General features: G+C 42.8%; 1 protein-coding gene across 4 annotated transcripts in view; it reads left to right on the forward strand.

Moving 5' to 3' along the window:
- Positions 1 to 4,711: 4,711 nt before the first annotated feature.
- The window catches only part of ECPAS (Ecm29 proteasome adaptor and scaffold), a 108,416-nt gene continuing 100,144 nt past the window's right edge, over positions 4,712 to 12,983 (forward strand). Inside the window, exons 1-2 of one of the 4 annotated variants that reach the window (XM_080940052.1) lie at positions 4,814 to 4,832; positions 11,957 to 12,060. In XM_080940052.1, coding sequence (XP_080796178.1) covers positions 12,039 to 12,060 — 22 coding nt within the window. In that variant the 5' untranslated portion in view covers positions 4,814 to 4,832; positions 11,957 to 12,038. Of the gene's footprint in view, positions 4,833 to 4,994; positions 5,367 to 11,956; positions 12,061 to 12,983 lie in introns of those variants that run through there. The other 3 variants (XM_080940051.1, XM_080940053.1, XM_080940050.1) reach the window with 3 other exon arrangements.

The raw sequence follows: 12,983 nt of genomic DNA on the forward strand, positions 1-12,983 counted from the left end.
TAAAAACCTCAGCGTACACACACACAGGTGATTTTTACACGTGGAGACTGGAATTTCCATATAGGATGAATAGGTTGCTAATTATTCTCCTCTAAAGGCTAAAATTGCCTCGGTGACTGTCTTTTTCTTATATTTGGGTTTTTATTTGACATGGCTGTGAAAGTATCCATTTGAAATTATGGGAAGACACACTTTCCCCAACTGGCCATTGTGAGATCAAATCTCTTTGAGCTTCCTCTTTCCTAGAGGTTGAATAACGTTGAACACCGTGAGGTAAGTACTGCTTCACGGCAGGCCTTTAATGTAAACATTCTTTCATGTCTTTTTCTTTTAAATGATCAAAGCTGTCATGACTGAACCACTCCCCACTTGAGAGACAACTGTCAGACTCTTCCCATCGAACTGCTTTGACTAGGAAATGTCAATCAAGCTGTTCCTTTTTGGGGGACCACAGCAGGACTGCTACTACCATGGTGGCCTGGCAACTTTGAACGCTGCATTGAAACTGAAGAAATCCAACTGTAGGTTTGAGCATCAATGATGGCGTTAGCTGCTCAAAGGTTTTGTTTAGTTATGTCTGTCCTAGTCAGCTTGCACCGGTTCTTTCATGATGGTACGTCTCAGGGACATCCTGATTATACTGCCTGTCTTGGGCTATGTCTGCTAAGGCCAAGGGGAGCATGATCCCTGATGACTCAGCAAAAAACTCTTAATTGACACACACAAACTAGGTCATGATTGCTAAACATGCAAAGCTTTGACTGGTGGAGCTAGGAGCTGCTCCCAAACATGCCACACCCTCTTTCTGGCTATATAAGCAGCCTGTTTCTTAGTCTCATGGGGTCAGTCTTGAAGACTTCTTTTCCATGTACTATTTCAGTATCCTATTAGGCTCCAATCAAGGTCTCTCCAGTAGACTTTCATTCGCCTGTGCGTAGTCTTGATTATAGGTAGAGGGGGCTGAACTTGTTGCATGGAGAGAAGACAGAGCCCTGGGTGGTGTTCAGTCCTAGCAGGGGTACTAACCAAAGTGGAGACAGCAGCGGAAGTGAGAAGTAGTTGGAAGGCTTCAGAGAGCAGGAAACTGGAGAGAAGAGCCCTTAGGTAAGAAACCGAGAAGAGCTGAGTTAGTGAAGTTGAAAGGCCCATCCATGGAAGACTTTCAGAGAGCTGACAAGGATTCAGAGCCAAGCAGATAACCGAAGTTTGCTGCTGGAACACCAGCGGCTGGATTTTGTGCCTACTGACAGTCTCTGGCCTGAGCTCCTAAGGTTCCAAGATTCCAGCTGAACAATTCTGGAGCAAAAGGTCCCTGACGTTGAAGGCTGTGGCTTGCTTTGACCTGAGCACTTGCATGTATAGTATAAGCCTCTGGCTTTTAAAGCTTAGAGGCATACACCTCTAGGTCTCAGGGACTGGAGCTATATGTCTCTGAGTTAGTAAGCCTCTAATGCTCAAGAGCTCAGAGACGCTAACACAAAGGAAGATATTCTTGACACTTTTGTTTTTTGATTTTATTTATTTTTGTTTCATGTGTATGGGTGTTTTGTCCTGTACCCATGTGTATCTGTTCACGACACGCACGCAGTGCCCACAGGGGCTAGAAGGTGTCAGTCAGATCTTGTGGAACTTGAGTTACTGATGGTTGTTAACTGCCATGTGGATCCTGAGAAGTGAACTCGGGTCCTCTGGGAGGGCAACCATGCTTTTAACCACTGAGCCATGTCTCCAGGCTCTATTCTTGCCATTTCTGAACAACCAAGTAGACCAAGAGGACTCTCAGGCAGCCTTTCATGACATTTGGAGTGCTTTACCAGTGCAGAACTAGGAGTTTGTATGCATCAAGCTGCTGAGCAGTTCCGAATTCTTTCTGAGGAGCCAAGCGAGGGGTGGAGTTCACTATTGTTTAGTAACGGTCTTTTGGAAGAAACGCCAAACCAAAGAGCAAGAGTGTCCACTAAAAAGGACTGAGGCTCAGAGAAGTATACAACTCTAGAGTCAGTTTCAAGTCCCCAGGAGGGGGAGGAATCAGAGGTAGCCAGTCTGGAGAGCAGGGGGAAACTTGGGGATATGGAAGTGGGGGTGAGGAGAATACTATAGAGCCAGTAATAAAAATGATGTAAGTGGATCAAAGATCTCCACATTAAACCAGATACACTGAAACTATTAGATGAGAAAGTAGGGAAAACCTTAGAACACATAGGCACAGGAGAAAATTTCCTGAACAAAACACCAATGGCTCAAGCTCTAAGGTCAAAGATTAACAAATGGGACTTAATGAGATTGCAAAGTTTCTGTAAGGCTAAGGACACTGTCAAGAAAACAAAACGGCAACCAACAGAATGGGAAAAGATTTTATCAACTCCACATCAGATAGAGGCCTAATATCCAAGGTGTACAAGGAACTCAAAAAGCTAGACACCAGAGAATCAAATAACCCTATTAAAAAATGGGGTACAGAGCTAAACAAAACGTTTTCAGTTGAGGAACACTGAATGGCCGAGAAACACCTGAGGAAGTGCTCCACATCCTTAGCCATCAGGGAAATGCAAATCAAAACAACCCTGAGATACCACCTCACACCAGTCAGATTGGCCAAGATCCAAAACTCAGATGACAGCAGATGCTGGCGAGGCTGTGGAGAAAGAGGAACACTTCTCCACTGTTGGTGGGGTTGCAAGCTAACCACTCTGGAAATCAGTCTGGCGATACCTCAGAAAATTGGATATAGTACTACCTGAAGACCCAGCTATTCCACTTCTGGGCATATACCCCAGAGACACTTTAATACACAACAAAGATATATGCACCACAATGTTCATAGCGGCTCTATTTATAATAGCCAGAAGCTGGAAGGAACCCAGATGTCCTTCAGAAGATGAATGGATACAAAAATTGTGGTATATTTACACAATGGAATACTACTCAGCCACCAGAAACAATGACTTAACCAAATTCTTAAGAAAATGGCTGCATCTAGAGAATATCATCCTGAGTGAGATAACCCAGTCACAAAAGAACAGACATAATATGCAGTCACTGATAGTGGGATGCTAACCCCAGAGGCTTGCACTCCCCCAGAAACAACTCACAGACTGTATGAAGTCCAAGAAATAAAGAAAACAAAAAAAAAAAATACATATATTTACAAAACAAGAAGACTTTGACTATTTCCATGTTGCGTTTTGTTTTGCATGTACTTTACACTTATTGTAACTATTAGGTTTTCAATGCATACTGTCAAGCCCTTGAAAAAAATCAAGTACTGACTAAAAAAATATATTCACATGGTTTTATGTAAAAATTATTTCAATGTCTGAAAAAACAGTACTGACAAAAATGTATAATTTTAAGCAAAAAATGTTTAAAATCTGTACATTTATCTTTGTTTTGTAAAATAAAGTCGTAAAAAAAAAAATGGTAATGTAGTTCTTTGAAAAATGTTTGTGGGAGTTGAAAACGTTTACCCAGAACCTTGACCCTACCCGTGTTTTTCTGTCACGGTGACAAATATATGACCATTTAAAACGAGTAGAAATATATTTGGCTCACGGTTTTGGAGGTCTGGTACACAGTCACTTTGTTTCATTGCTGTGGACCTGAGGTGAGGCTGGACACTTGGCAGGGTGTGTGAGGTGAAATAAAGCAGCTCCTCTCCTGGCAAACAGGAAGCAGACAGCAATGACAGGAAGAGACCATTGCAACACAGTCCCTAAGGACACACCTCCAGTGATGTACTTCCTCCAGTTAGCCCCACCTCCTGCTTTTCCAGGGGCAATGAAACCGAGCAATCATTATTAACCTCTGGTTGGGCCAGACTCCCAGGATCTAATTATTGTCCCAAAGTCCAGCATCTGGCGAAACAAGCTCCTTCCCTAAAGGAGCGTGTGTGTGCATGTGTGTGTGTGTGTGTGTGTATGTGTGTCCATATCCAAGCTTTATCACTATGACCCAAAATGTACCTGGGGCTGTACATGTGTGCAGACACTAGGTCTTGAAATATCAACAAATGTTACATTTCATATCTTTTCTCTTGGGTGTGAGATGGGCGAGGTAGCTGAACTAGGAGGAAGATTTTTATGATAATTACAAAGATTATGTAAATTTCTTTGTAAATGTAAAATTGCTACAGGAAGTAATTTTCTCAGTGCTTGTTGCTATCTTGCCTGTGTTACCGCAGAAACGCACGAATGCAAATTTCAAGGTATTATCTAAGGCCCTAGGGAATTCCATTTTGGGGGAATATATGCAATCTCTATTCATTGAGGGTCTCGATTATTCCTTTCCTTTACAAAAAAAAAAGTATCTGATGTGGCACCCATCTTATAGTATTCATATGATCCCTTGATTTGAATTCCAGTTTGCAGCTGTACACGATCGTTAAGACCTCGTGGATAGACTAGAGGCTTACAAGTTGAAAAGTCGGGCTTTCCACTAAACTCGGGTTAAGGAGGACTCTAAGCCACGTCTGGGTGGCTCAAATGTCGTGGTTCCTTGGCTCGCAGCCCGCTCGGGAGGCTACGGTGAGGGGACATCCCTCGGTGCGGGTCCCTCTGTGCTCTAACTTCGGGGCTGCTCGGAGGCCCCGGCCTGAGTCAGCGCGGCAGCCGAGAAGTTGGGCGCGAGGCGCAGGGCGGGGCTTCCTCCTCGGACTCGGAGCCCCGCTCGACTTTCCCCGAGTCCGCGTCCCTTCGGCTCCGGCCAGGCGGGCGTGACAGCCGCACACCTCGGACGCCAGAGCCCCGGGGCCGCGCGCCTCCCCAGGCCCGGCCCGCCCTCCACCTCGCTGGTCGCCGCAGCATCCCGGGCTATGGAGACCGGCTCCGACTCAGGTCAGAGGCCGAGGTGCGGTTGGCCCGCCGCGTCTCGGCTCCGCGCGACGGGGGGTGGGGGACGCTTGGCGGCGGCAGGTGGGCAGGACGAGCGGGCGAGCGGGGGGGGGGGGGGGAGGGGAGCATGGCTCAGCTCTTTCTAAATATAAGAGCCGGCGCGAGGCGAGCGAGCGGGGCGCCGAGCCGGAGAGTCGCCGCGCGGTCGCTCGGCCGCACGGGCGGCGGCGGCGGCGGCGGCTCCTCAGAGGCGCGAGGCTGAGGGAAGCTCCCGGGGCCGCGAGCTCGCGAGGCGCGGCGTGAGCGACGCCCGCGGCGCGGAGGAGGGGGACGCAGGCGGCGGGCGGGCCTCGAGGGCGCAGCGCGGCCCGCGTGAGAGACCCGAGGCGGCCCCGGGGCCCCTGCGGCACGGCGCGACACGGCGCGGCGACGGCCGCGAGCCCCCCTCGCCCGCCGTCCGCCCCTCCCTCCCTCGCTCGCTCGCTCCCGGGCGCAACATGGCTGCGGCCGCCGCCTCCGCCTCCCAGGACGAGCTGAGTAAGTGCGGCGCAGAGCCCGCGGCCGGGAGCGGGACCCGGCCCGGCGGGACCCTGGGGGCCGGTGGGACGCGGGGCCCGGCCAGCGGGCGTGCTGGGGGCTCGGGCCTGGCGGGAGGGCGGGCGGGCGAGCGGGCCGCCGCCGCGGGCGCTTGTAGGCCGCAGGTTTGCACTGTCACGTCGTGAAATTGAAACCAGAACCCTGCGCATAGCCGCCCCTGCTCGAAGTCTGCTTCGGCCCGGGCTCCAGGGGATCCGGGTCCCCGGACTTGCTGCCGGAGCTGGCGCGCGGCCTGCGGCCCCAGGTCATACTGCGTCCACCGGTCCGTCTGACCCCCCGCAGGTCCCCTGCTTCTGACTGACGGGCGAATTCTGGAAGTGGAGCTTTTGGGAAGGGGAGAGGGTGCCTTTCCCCCCCACATCCAAGGAATCAGCAGAAAGGTCACAGATTGGAGATGACTTTCAGGTTGAAGCAGTAAAGACCGGTAGGGCCGCTGTTAATGGCAGGGGGAATAAAAAAAAAAAAACCACGCGGGGTGACGGAGCTGTCAGAAAGGAGAGACAATCCCACTCCATGCCAAATGTTGCGATTTTCCAGGGGATGACGATCCAAGCTCGCCGGGAGCAGTGGTCATCTTTAAGCCAGGCCGCCCAGCCTGCTGCCAGGGTGCCACTCTATGCTTTGTGGGAAGTGTAGTTCTGGGATTGTTGTAGGCCCGTTCTGGGGTCATAAATATTCAATTTTCGAGGGATATGTAGAATAGTTTATTGCGTTTTGGGTGGCTAGTTCAAACGCTTTAGGGTATTTAAGAGCAACCCCCCCACCCCCGCCCCGTGTTGCCCTTCAGTAAAGACTAAAAAAGAAAGGTGTTATTTGGGGGTTGATGTATATTTTAAATGCCAGCATAAATGAGGTGTTGTAAGTTTGTGTTTGTGTAGCTTATGTTATTAAGGCGTCTCAATCGCCATGTGAAAGTAATTAAACTTAATTTATATTTCTTTGGTGCTTGGCAGTTGAAAGCTACTTTTATGAACGTGATCTCACTTTTGCCCTCATAACAACCTTGTGTGGCAGGTAGGTAGGAATTATCCTTGTTTTAAAGAGGAGGCATCAATGTTTAGAGGGATTAAGTTCCTTGCTGCTTTGAACTGCTGGAGCTGGAGTACTGGTTGCTGAAGTAAACAGTCGGTATGGCTCTGGGAAGAAAGGAGAATCCGAGGAGAGCAAGATGAGGTCCCAGGGTGTGGAGGGGTAGATGCAGGTAGCCACCATGTTGAGTGTTTGCCGTCGTCATTCCCAATGGAATCACCATTTGGCCTTTGAAAAGACCAATTTCTCAATTTTGTTTTCCAGTATTTTTATTGTGGTAAGATACACATCACAAAATTTGTCATCCTAACCATGCTTTTAAGTATGTAGTTCAGGATCATTGTGTCCATGTACTCTGTTGTGCAATCACCACCCCATCCATCTTCAGGATTCTTCATCTGCAAGACTGAAATTCTATACTTGTTAAACAACTCCTCCTCCCCTCCTCTTCCTTGAACCCCCTGGCAGCCACTTTTCTGCTTTTTGTCTCTGAACGTCACTAGCTGACTTTTCACTGTGTTTGTCTTTTTTTTTTTTTTTTTTTTGGGTGTGGTTTTATTTTATTTATTATAATGTCTTCAAAGTTTGTCCTTGCTATAACATCTGTCATGATTTTATTTCTAAGATTGAATAATGCACCCTGGCATGTAATACATTTTCTTATCCATTCATCTCTCTATGGACAAGTTGCTTCCACATTTTAGTTGTACATACTGCTGCTGTGGGAATACACCCTTAACTTTTGAGAACTGCCATTTTTGTGTTTGTCTTTTGTGGCTCTGGGGATTGAAGCCAGGGCCTTTGACATACTAGGTGAGTGCTCTACCTAGTTACATCACTCCCAGCCTGCCATTTGTTTTTTTCCCAGTGACCATACCATTCACATTCCCACTAACATCGAATAAAGGCTTTCACTTCTCCATTTTATTCTAATTAATTTTTATTTTCTGTATTCTCACTAGTACCATTTTAGCAGACATCAGGTCAATCAGAAATAAAATATGTATTTTAAAATTGACATGTCAATTTTAAATTGTTTGGGATTCTGTTGTAATACTAAGTGCATTAACATTTCAGCTATTGATGGAGATAAGAAAGAAAATGAGGAAGAATTAACAATTTGGAGTAGCTCAAGTGTTTCTGTATCTACAGTGTGCCCTTGTATATCAGGTACCTGTTAAGATGCTGACAGTATTTCTGTTTAAGGAACTTATTGGCATTAGCAGCAAATGTTAAAGTTAGCAACAGATAGTTCAATTCTAGCTGTTTTCTTTGGTTAAATTACCAAAGAAACTTGTTGATTTAGCTTCTGTTTTTATTCTGGAGAGATTAAAGACTTGATATTTGGTACCTTAGAATAACTTGAGACCATGTACGTGTGCGTAGGTTAAGACATTTCAAATGAGGGTGGTGGCATTTTTGGCAATCCTAAGCACTTATAAAGGTGAAGCCAGAGTAGCTACAGTTTGAGGTCAGCCTGAAGTATATAGCAAGAGCCTTCCCAACCCCACCACTGAAACTTTTTTTTTTTTTTTGTTAAGAATGGCTGTATTAAGAGAAGATGACTGGTAAAGGTACCTGGAGGGCTCCAAGAAAAAGGAGCTAATTATCTGAACATTCGGTGGTATTGTACTGTTTTTGAGATTGGTCTTGTTATGTTACACATGCTAGTCTCCAACTCTTGGGATCCAGTAATCCTCCTGCTCCAGCCTCCAGAATGCTAGGACTAAAACTAACTATAGGCTGCTACTCCTGTGTCTGGCTTACTGTCATTTTTGTATAATAGATGGTAATAGACACGTCCCTCTGGGTGGCAGCATTGTTTTTATCCTACTATTTTATTATGGAGCTCAACACTTCCAGAAAAACTGAAAGTGAATATTTATATATTCAACACCTGTACATACCAATTGGTGGCATACTGTCTCTGGTTTCACATACATAGCCACTTTTAATTATGTTTCCATAGTCACTGAAGGGGCTCCTGAGTAGCAAAGTTAACCTATTCACTACATCCCTCCTTTCGTCATCCCTTCTTTCTTTTCCCTCTCCCCCTTGAGTGTAGGTATATGGCCAAGGCTAGCCTCAAACTATTGGCTCTTTCTGTTGAGATTATAGGCATGTACTTACTACCTTGCCCAGCCTTTGGTTGATTGAATGATATAAACCTTTGAACTTGCAAGTGACCAAAAGGTAGGATGGTAAGATAGTCTTCAGTTTTGTTAGATTTTTAAATTCTTTTAAAAAATATTTTTTAATCATATATATTTTACTTTGAATCATATGGCTATAACAGAATGATAGTAAAACTAATTTTTTTTTTTTTTTTTTGGGGGGGGAGTACCTACTCTAGTACTCTAGAGAAGTACTCTAGTTTGTGTTTACTGACTCGTCAGAGTAATGTGAGTTTGGTGCTGTCAACTTCATGGTACCATTATCTTAGTTAGGGCTTGGACTAAGGTTCATATTTAAAAGTGATGTCAGTTCTGCTCTGTCAGCTGTTAATTTCCTTACAATTATAGAAAGAAGTAGTTATATTTTCAATTGTTTTCCTTTAGTCTCTGGTATAAGGATCAAAGTCAGGGTGAGTATGCTGGTGAAGGGATCTGTTGTGGTAGTGTTCTGTGTTTGATGAGCACAATGTACTTTTGGACAGTGTGTGGAAATAGATTATTAACAGTTCATATTAAAAGTGCTTTTTAAAATCTAGATGGTAATTACTTACGTCTGGTTTTCTTTGTATTTAGCTCATGTTTGCAAGTGGAGTGAAATTCAATAGAGGGCGGATAGCTAGATTTTATTGTAACATTATCCTTTATTGGTTTATGGAAAAGCCAGTTCTGTAATTATTTCAGTAGCTGGGAGAGGTGCTTCTGACAGAGGAAGAAAGGACTCGAGCTTTTGCTTGGTCAGCTGCCTAGTAGTTTTCATAGTCTTGGCCTATAACTGTCAGGTGGCATTCAAACCTGATCTTTGTTGGGTTATGAGCGACTCTTGAAGCAACATATAATCTTGAAGTGTACACTGTTCAGTTTGATCTTAGGCACAGCCATGTGAAACATTCCAGCAGTCTTCAGAGAGTGGTTTCTTTAGAGGATATGTGACAAGCTTATGTAGTTTTGTAGTTGAACAATTAATTATTTGGGCATACAGAAATAGTCCTTCAAAGATAGTCATTATAATCACAGATACATAGACTATTGAGTTGGTCTTTGTAGAAAGGATGTCAAGCCCGTATAATTAAATTTTGGTTACTTAAGCAAATAGGAAGTTAAGTTAAAATGGAAAATGACAAGAGGATTTTTCTCTCTTTCCCTCTCATCCCTACTACTACTCTATTCTTTTTGAATTATGCTTCCAGTAAACAATAGTTTTAATAAAAGCCATGTCAACAGTTGGCATGGAGATACTGGTTTTGTTCAGAAGATAGGTGTTAAAACTGTAGGCAGTGCTAGTTGCTCAAATGGTTTGATCCAGTTGTTGATCTCTCCTTTCAGTCCTGACCAAGACTGCTTTGATGACTGCTATCTTGTATTACATGTTTTATCCACATACTTTCCAATTCAGTAAGCAGACTTACAATTGATTAAGTAATTTATGGTTTTGTCCTCAGTGTTTATAGTTAATTAGACACAGATTTATGTCAATATAAATAGCTAATATGAAGCATGATATGCAAAATGCTTAATATGGGCCTTTGGAAGTTTCAGTACAGCATTCTAGTATGTCAGGAATGAAACACAGAAGAGTACTAGTCATGCATTTTAAGAAAAGGCTAAATAAATCATATGAGAGGAATAAAGACGTATTTACTGTGGCTTTGGGAAGAACTAGGAAAAGAACTAAACTTGATAGTCTGAGATTTGGTATATAGTGCCTTCATTATTTGAGAGCTAGAACAAATTACTTCCCTGAATATTCTTTCTTTCTCATAAAAATGGGGTGATGATAAGAAATACTGATGGTGTTGTTAAGATAGTTATATGTGCAAGTTCTCTGTATAAACAGTTAAGGAATCTAAATTTCCTAACATTTTGGTATGGGGAAAGGCAAGGACAGAAAACAATGGGAAGATAGGATGGGGCCAAGGTATAGAAATGCCAATCAACGTGAAAAGTTTGATCTTAGTTCTGTAGACAGTGGAGAACCAACAGTTCTGAAAGGGCTGTTACACAACAGGAGAAAGTCTGTTTTATAAGGATAACAGATGATGGAGGAGAAATAATTGCAAGAATCCACAGAACAAGACCACAAGATTTACAAGGAGGGGATCAAAATGGGTAAAGAAATGTAGGGTCTGAATTGAGACAGTGGAAATGGATTTGGTAAGGGGATTATACTTATTGAAGTTTAGAGTATGTAGAAATGATTGGGTTGTTATTATGTAGGCGAGGGTTATTAAAGAGAGGGAAGAGTTAGGGACGGTTCTGAGACTAACGGGAGACTGCAGGATAGGGAAATAGGGCAGACAGAAGTTTTTAGGCAGACGTAGAGAATTGGAAATGGAGAAGAAACAAAAATAAGATTGTATTCAACAAATGAATGGATGATGATGACATCTTTATTGAATAGTTTAAGGAGAATAGTTTAGGTGGTAGCCAGTGCCTCTGAAATTATGGTCAAAGTTGGTTTCAAATTTATTGCTTTATCACTTCTGGTTAATGTGTCCTTGAACACAAAATTGCCTACCTTTGGGCCTTGGTTTTCCCATTTGTAAAACGGGATTACAACAAACAAGCTTATAGGATTCTAAGAATGGGAAGAAATGATGCATGATGCATGTTAAAAACTTGGTAGTATTTGGCCCATGGGTCCATGTGGGAAATTTGATTCTAAAGCTTCGAAGAGGTGGGGATGATGGGATCATAGGAATGGATGGCTTGTTCCCAGAGCAGCTCTTTGGAGCCTGTTGATATGTAGGGAGGGCTGAGATGACAATATTCAAGGAGATAAGTACTGGGAGAAGTCATGGGTCACTAGGGTTACCGTTATTAACTTTCCTTTTCTTCTAAGTTTTGAGACAAAGTCACACCATGCTGACTTCAAACTCTCGATCCTCCTGTTTCAGCTTCCTAAGTACTTAAGCATTTCTATTTCTCAGTTAGATTACTGGTAGCATGTGTACAGGCTAACTAACCCTTTTCTTACAAAACCACTGTGTAACTGAGATACTTCCTTTAATTTTAATGTAAGGTTTTAATATACTTATGATATGCACATATATATATATATGATAAATTACATGTTGTATTGGTACTGGAATTTTAAAATTTTTACTCAGTTATTATCAGTATATCTTTTGAAGCTTTATGTAGGCTCAAATTCTGTTTATGCAATACCCTTCTTCACCAAATTTGATAATCACTGTATTTTTCCTTATTCTGATTTGCAAAGGAGGGCATCAAAGATGTTAGCAAGAAATGAAAAGTGCTTATTTTTCTTAAAATGGTAGCTCTGTGTACAAGTCTTAATTGTATTTTTTTTGGTGTTCTGAATAATAGATTCTTTATACAATTGCATATGTACGAGTGGATGAACGTACCATTGGTGACCCAGAGGACTTTTGTCAAGATTGGATAAACCATGTATCACATTGATTGTAGAGGTTAGTAGATTTAGTTCCTGAGGATATGTGCATTTTTATAGCAGATTTAAAAATGCATAGATTACTAGGTAGCAATTTTACACTAAGATCTTCACTTTTCCCCCCATTTTTCCTTTTTCCTTTTCTAGTTACCTGAGAGAACCAGTGAAGTTCATGTTAGTTTGTATGTGCCTGATATTTCTGTTCTCTATGGTGATAAATATAAAAGAATGAGTAAAAAAGAAAAAAATCTAAAATTTGAAAATATTAGTTAACAGTGTACACAAGCAGAAACCATGGATGACAGTTCATAACTAATATGATCTGCTATCAAAAACATTTTACAGTTTCAGGAACATTATTCTGGAATCAGTTATTTTAACTTCTGAGAAGAGGCATCATAGGAAGCATTTTTATAGTAATTGGGTATTCCTGATTCTGCTACTTTAATATGTACTGTGACTTTTTTTTTATTCTGTTAGTATTAGAAAGAGTGTGATTCTAGTTTTGTTTCTTGATGATACTGGATAGTTCTTTGAAATGCCATGAATTCAATGCTAGTGACTACTTGGGGTTTAGTAACATCAGTCCAAAAGTCTATTGTGTGCCTAACTTCTTAGACAAATTTAACTATTATTTTATGACTTTTTAGTATGTATACTGCGAATTACAATATATAATGGCTAATTCATTTAAGTGGAATTTTGAGGGCTGGAATATTTTATAAATCAGAATTCAACTTCAGAATAAATTTTGGTTTATTTTTGCTGTTTCTTATTTTTTCCCTATGGTGTGTGGAGGGATAAAAATTGGGAGGTTGGAAGACTTGTTTAGTAGAGCAGTGAGGGTGTGGCTATCCCATCCTGTGTTCTGTTTTTGGAGCCCATGAGAAGCCCATTGATGCTCTTATGACATACTGAAAACAAGCATTCCAAACACACGTG

The sequence above is a fragment of the Micromys minutus genome (genome assembly GCF_963924665.1).
Source record: "Micromys minutus genome assembly, chromosome: 28".
Taxonomy (NCBI): Eukaryota; Metazoa; Chordata; class Mammalia; order Rodentia; family Muridae; genus Micromys; species Micromys minutus.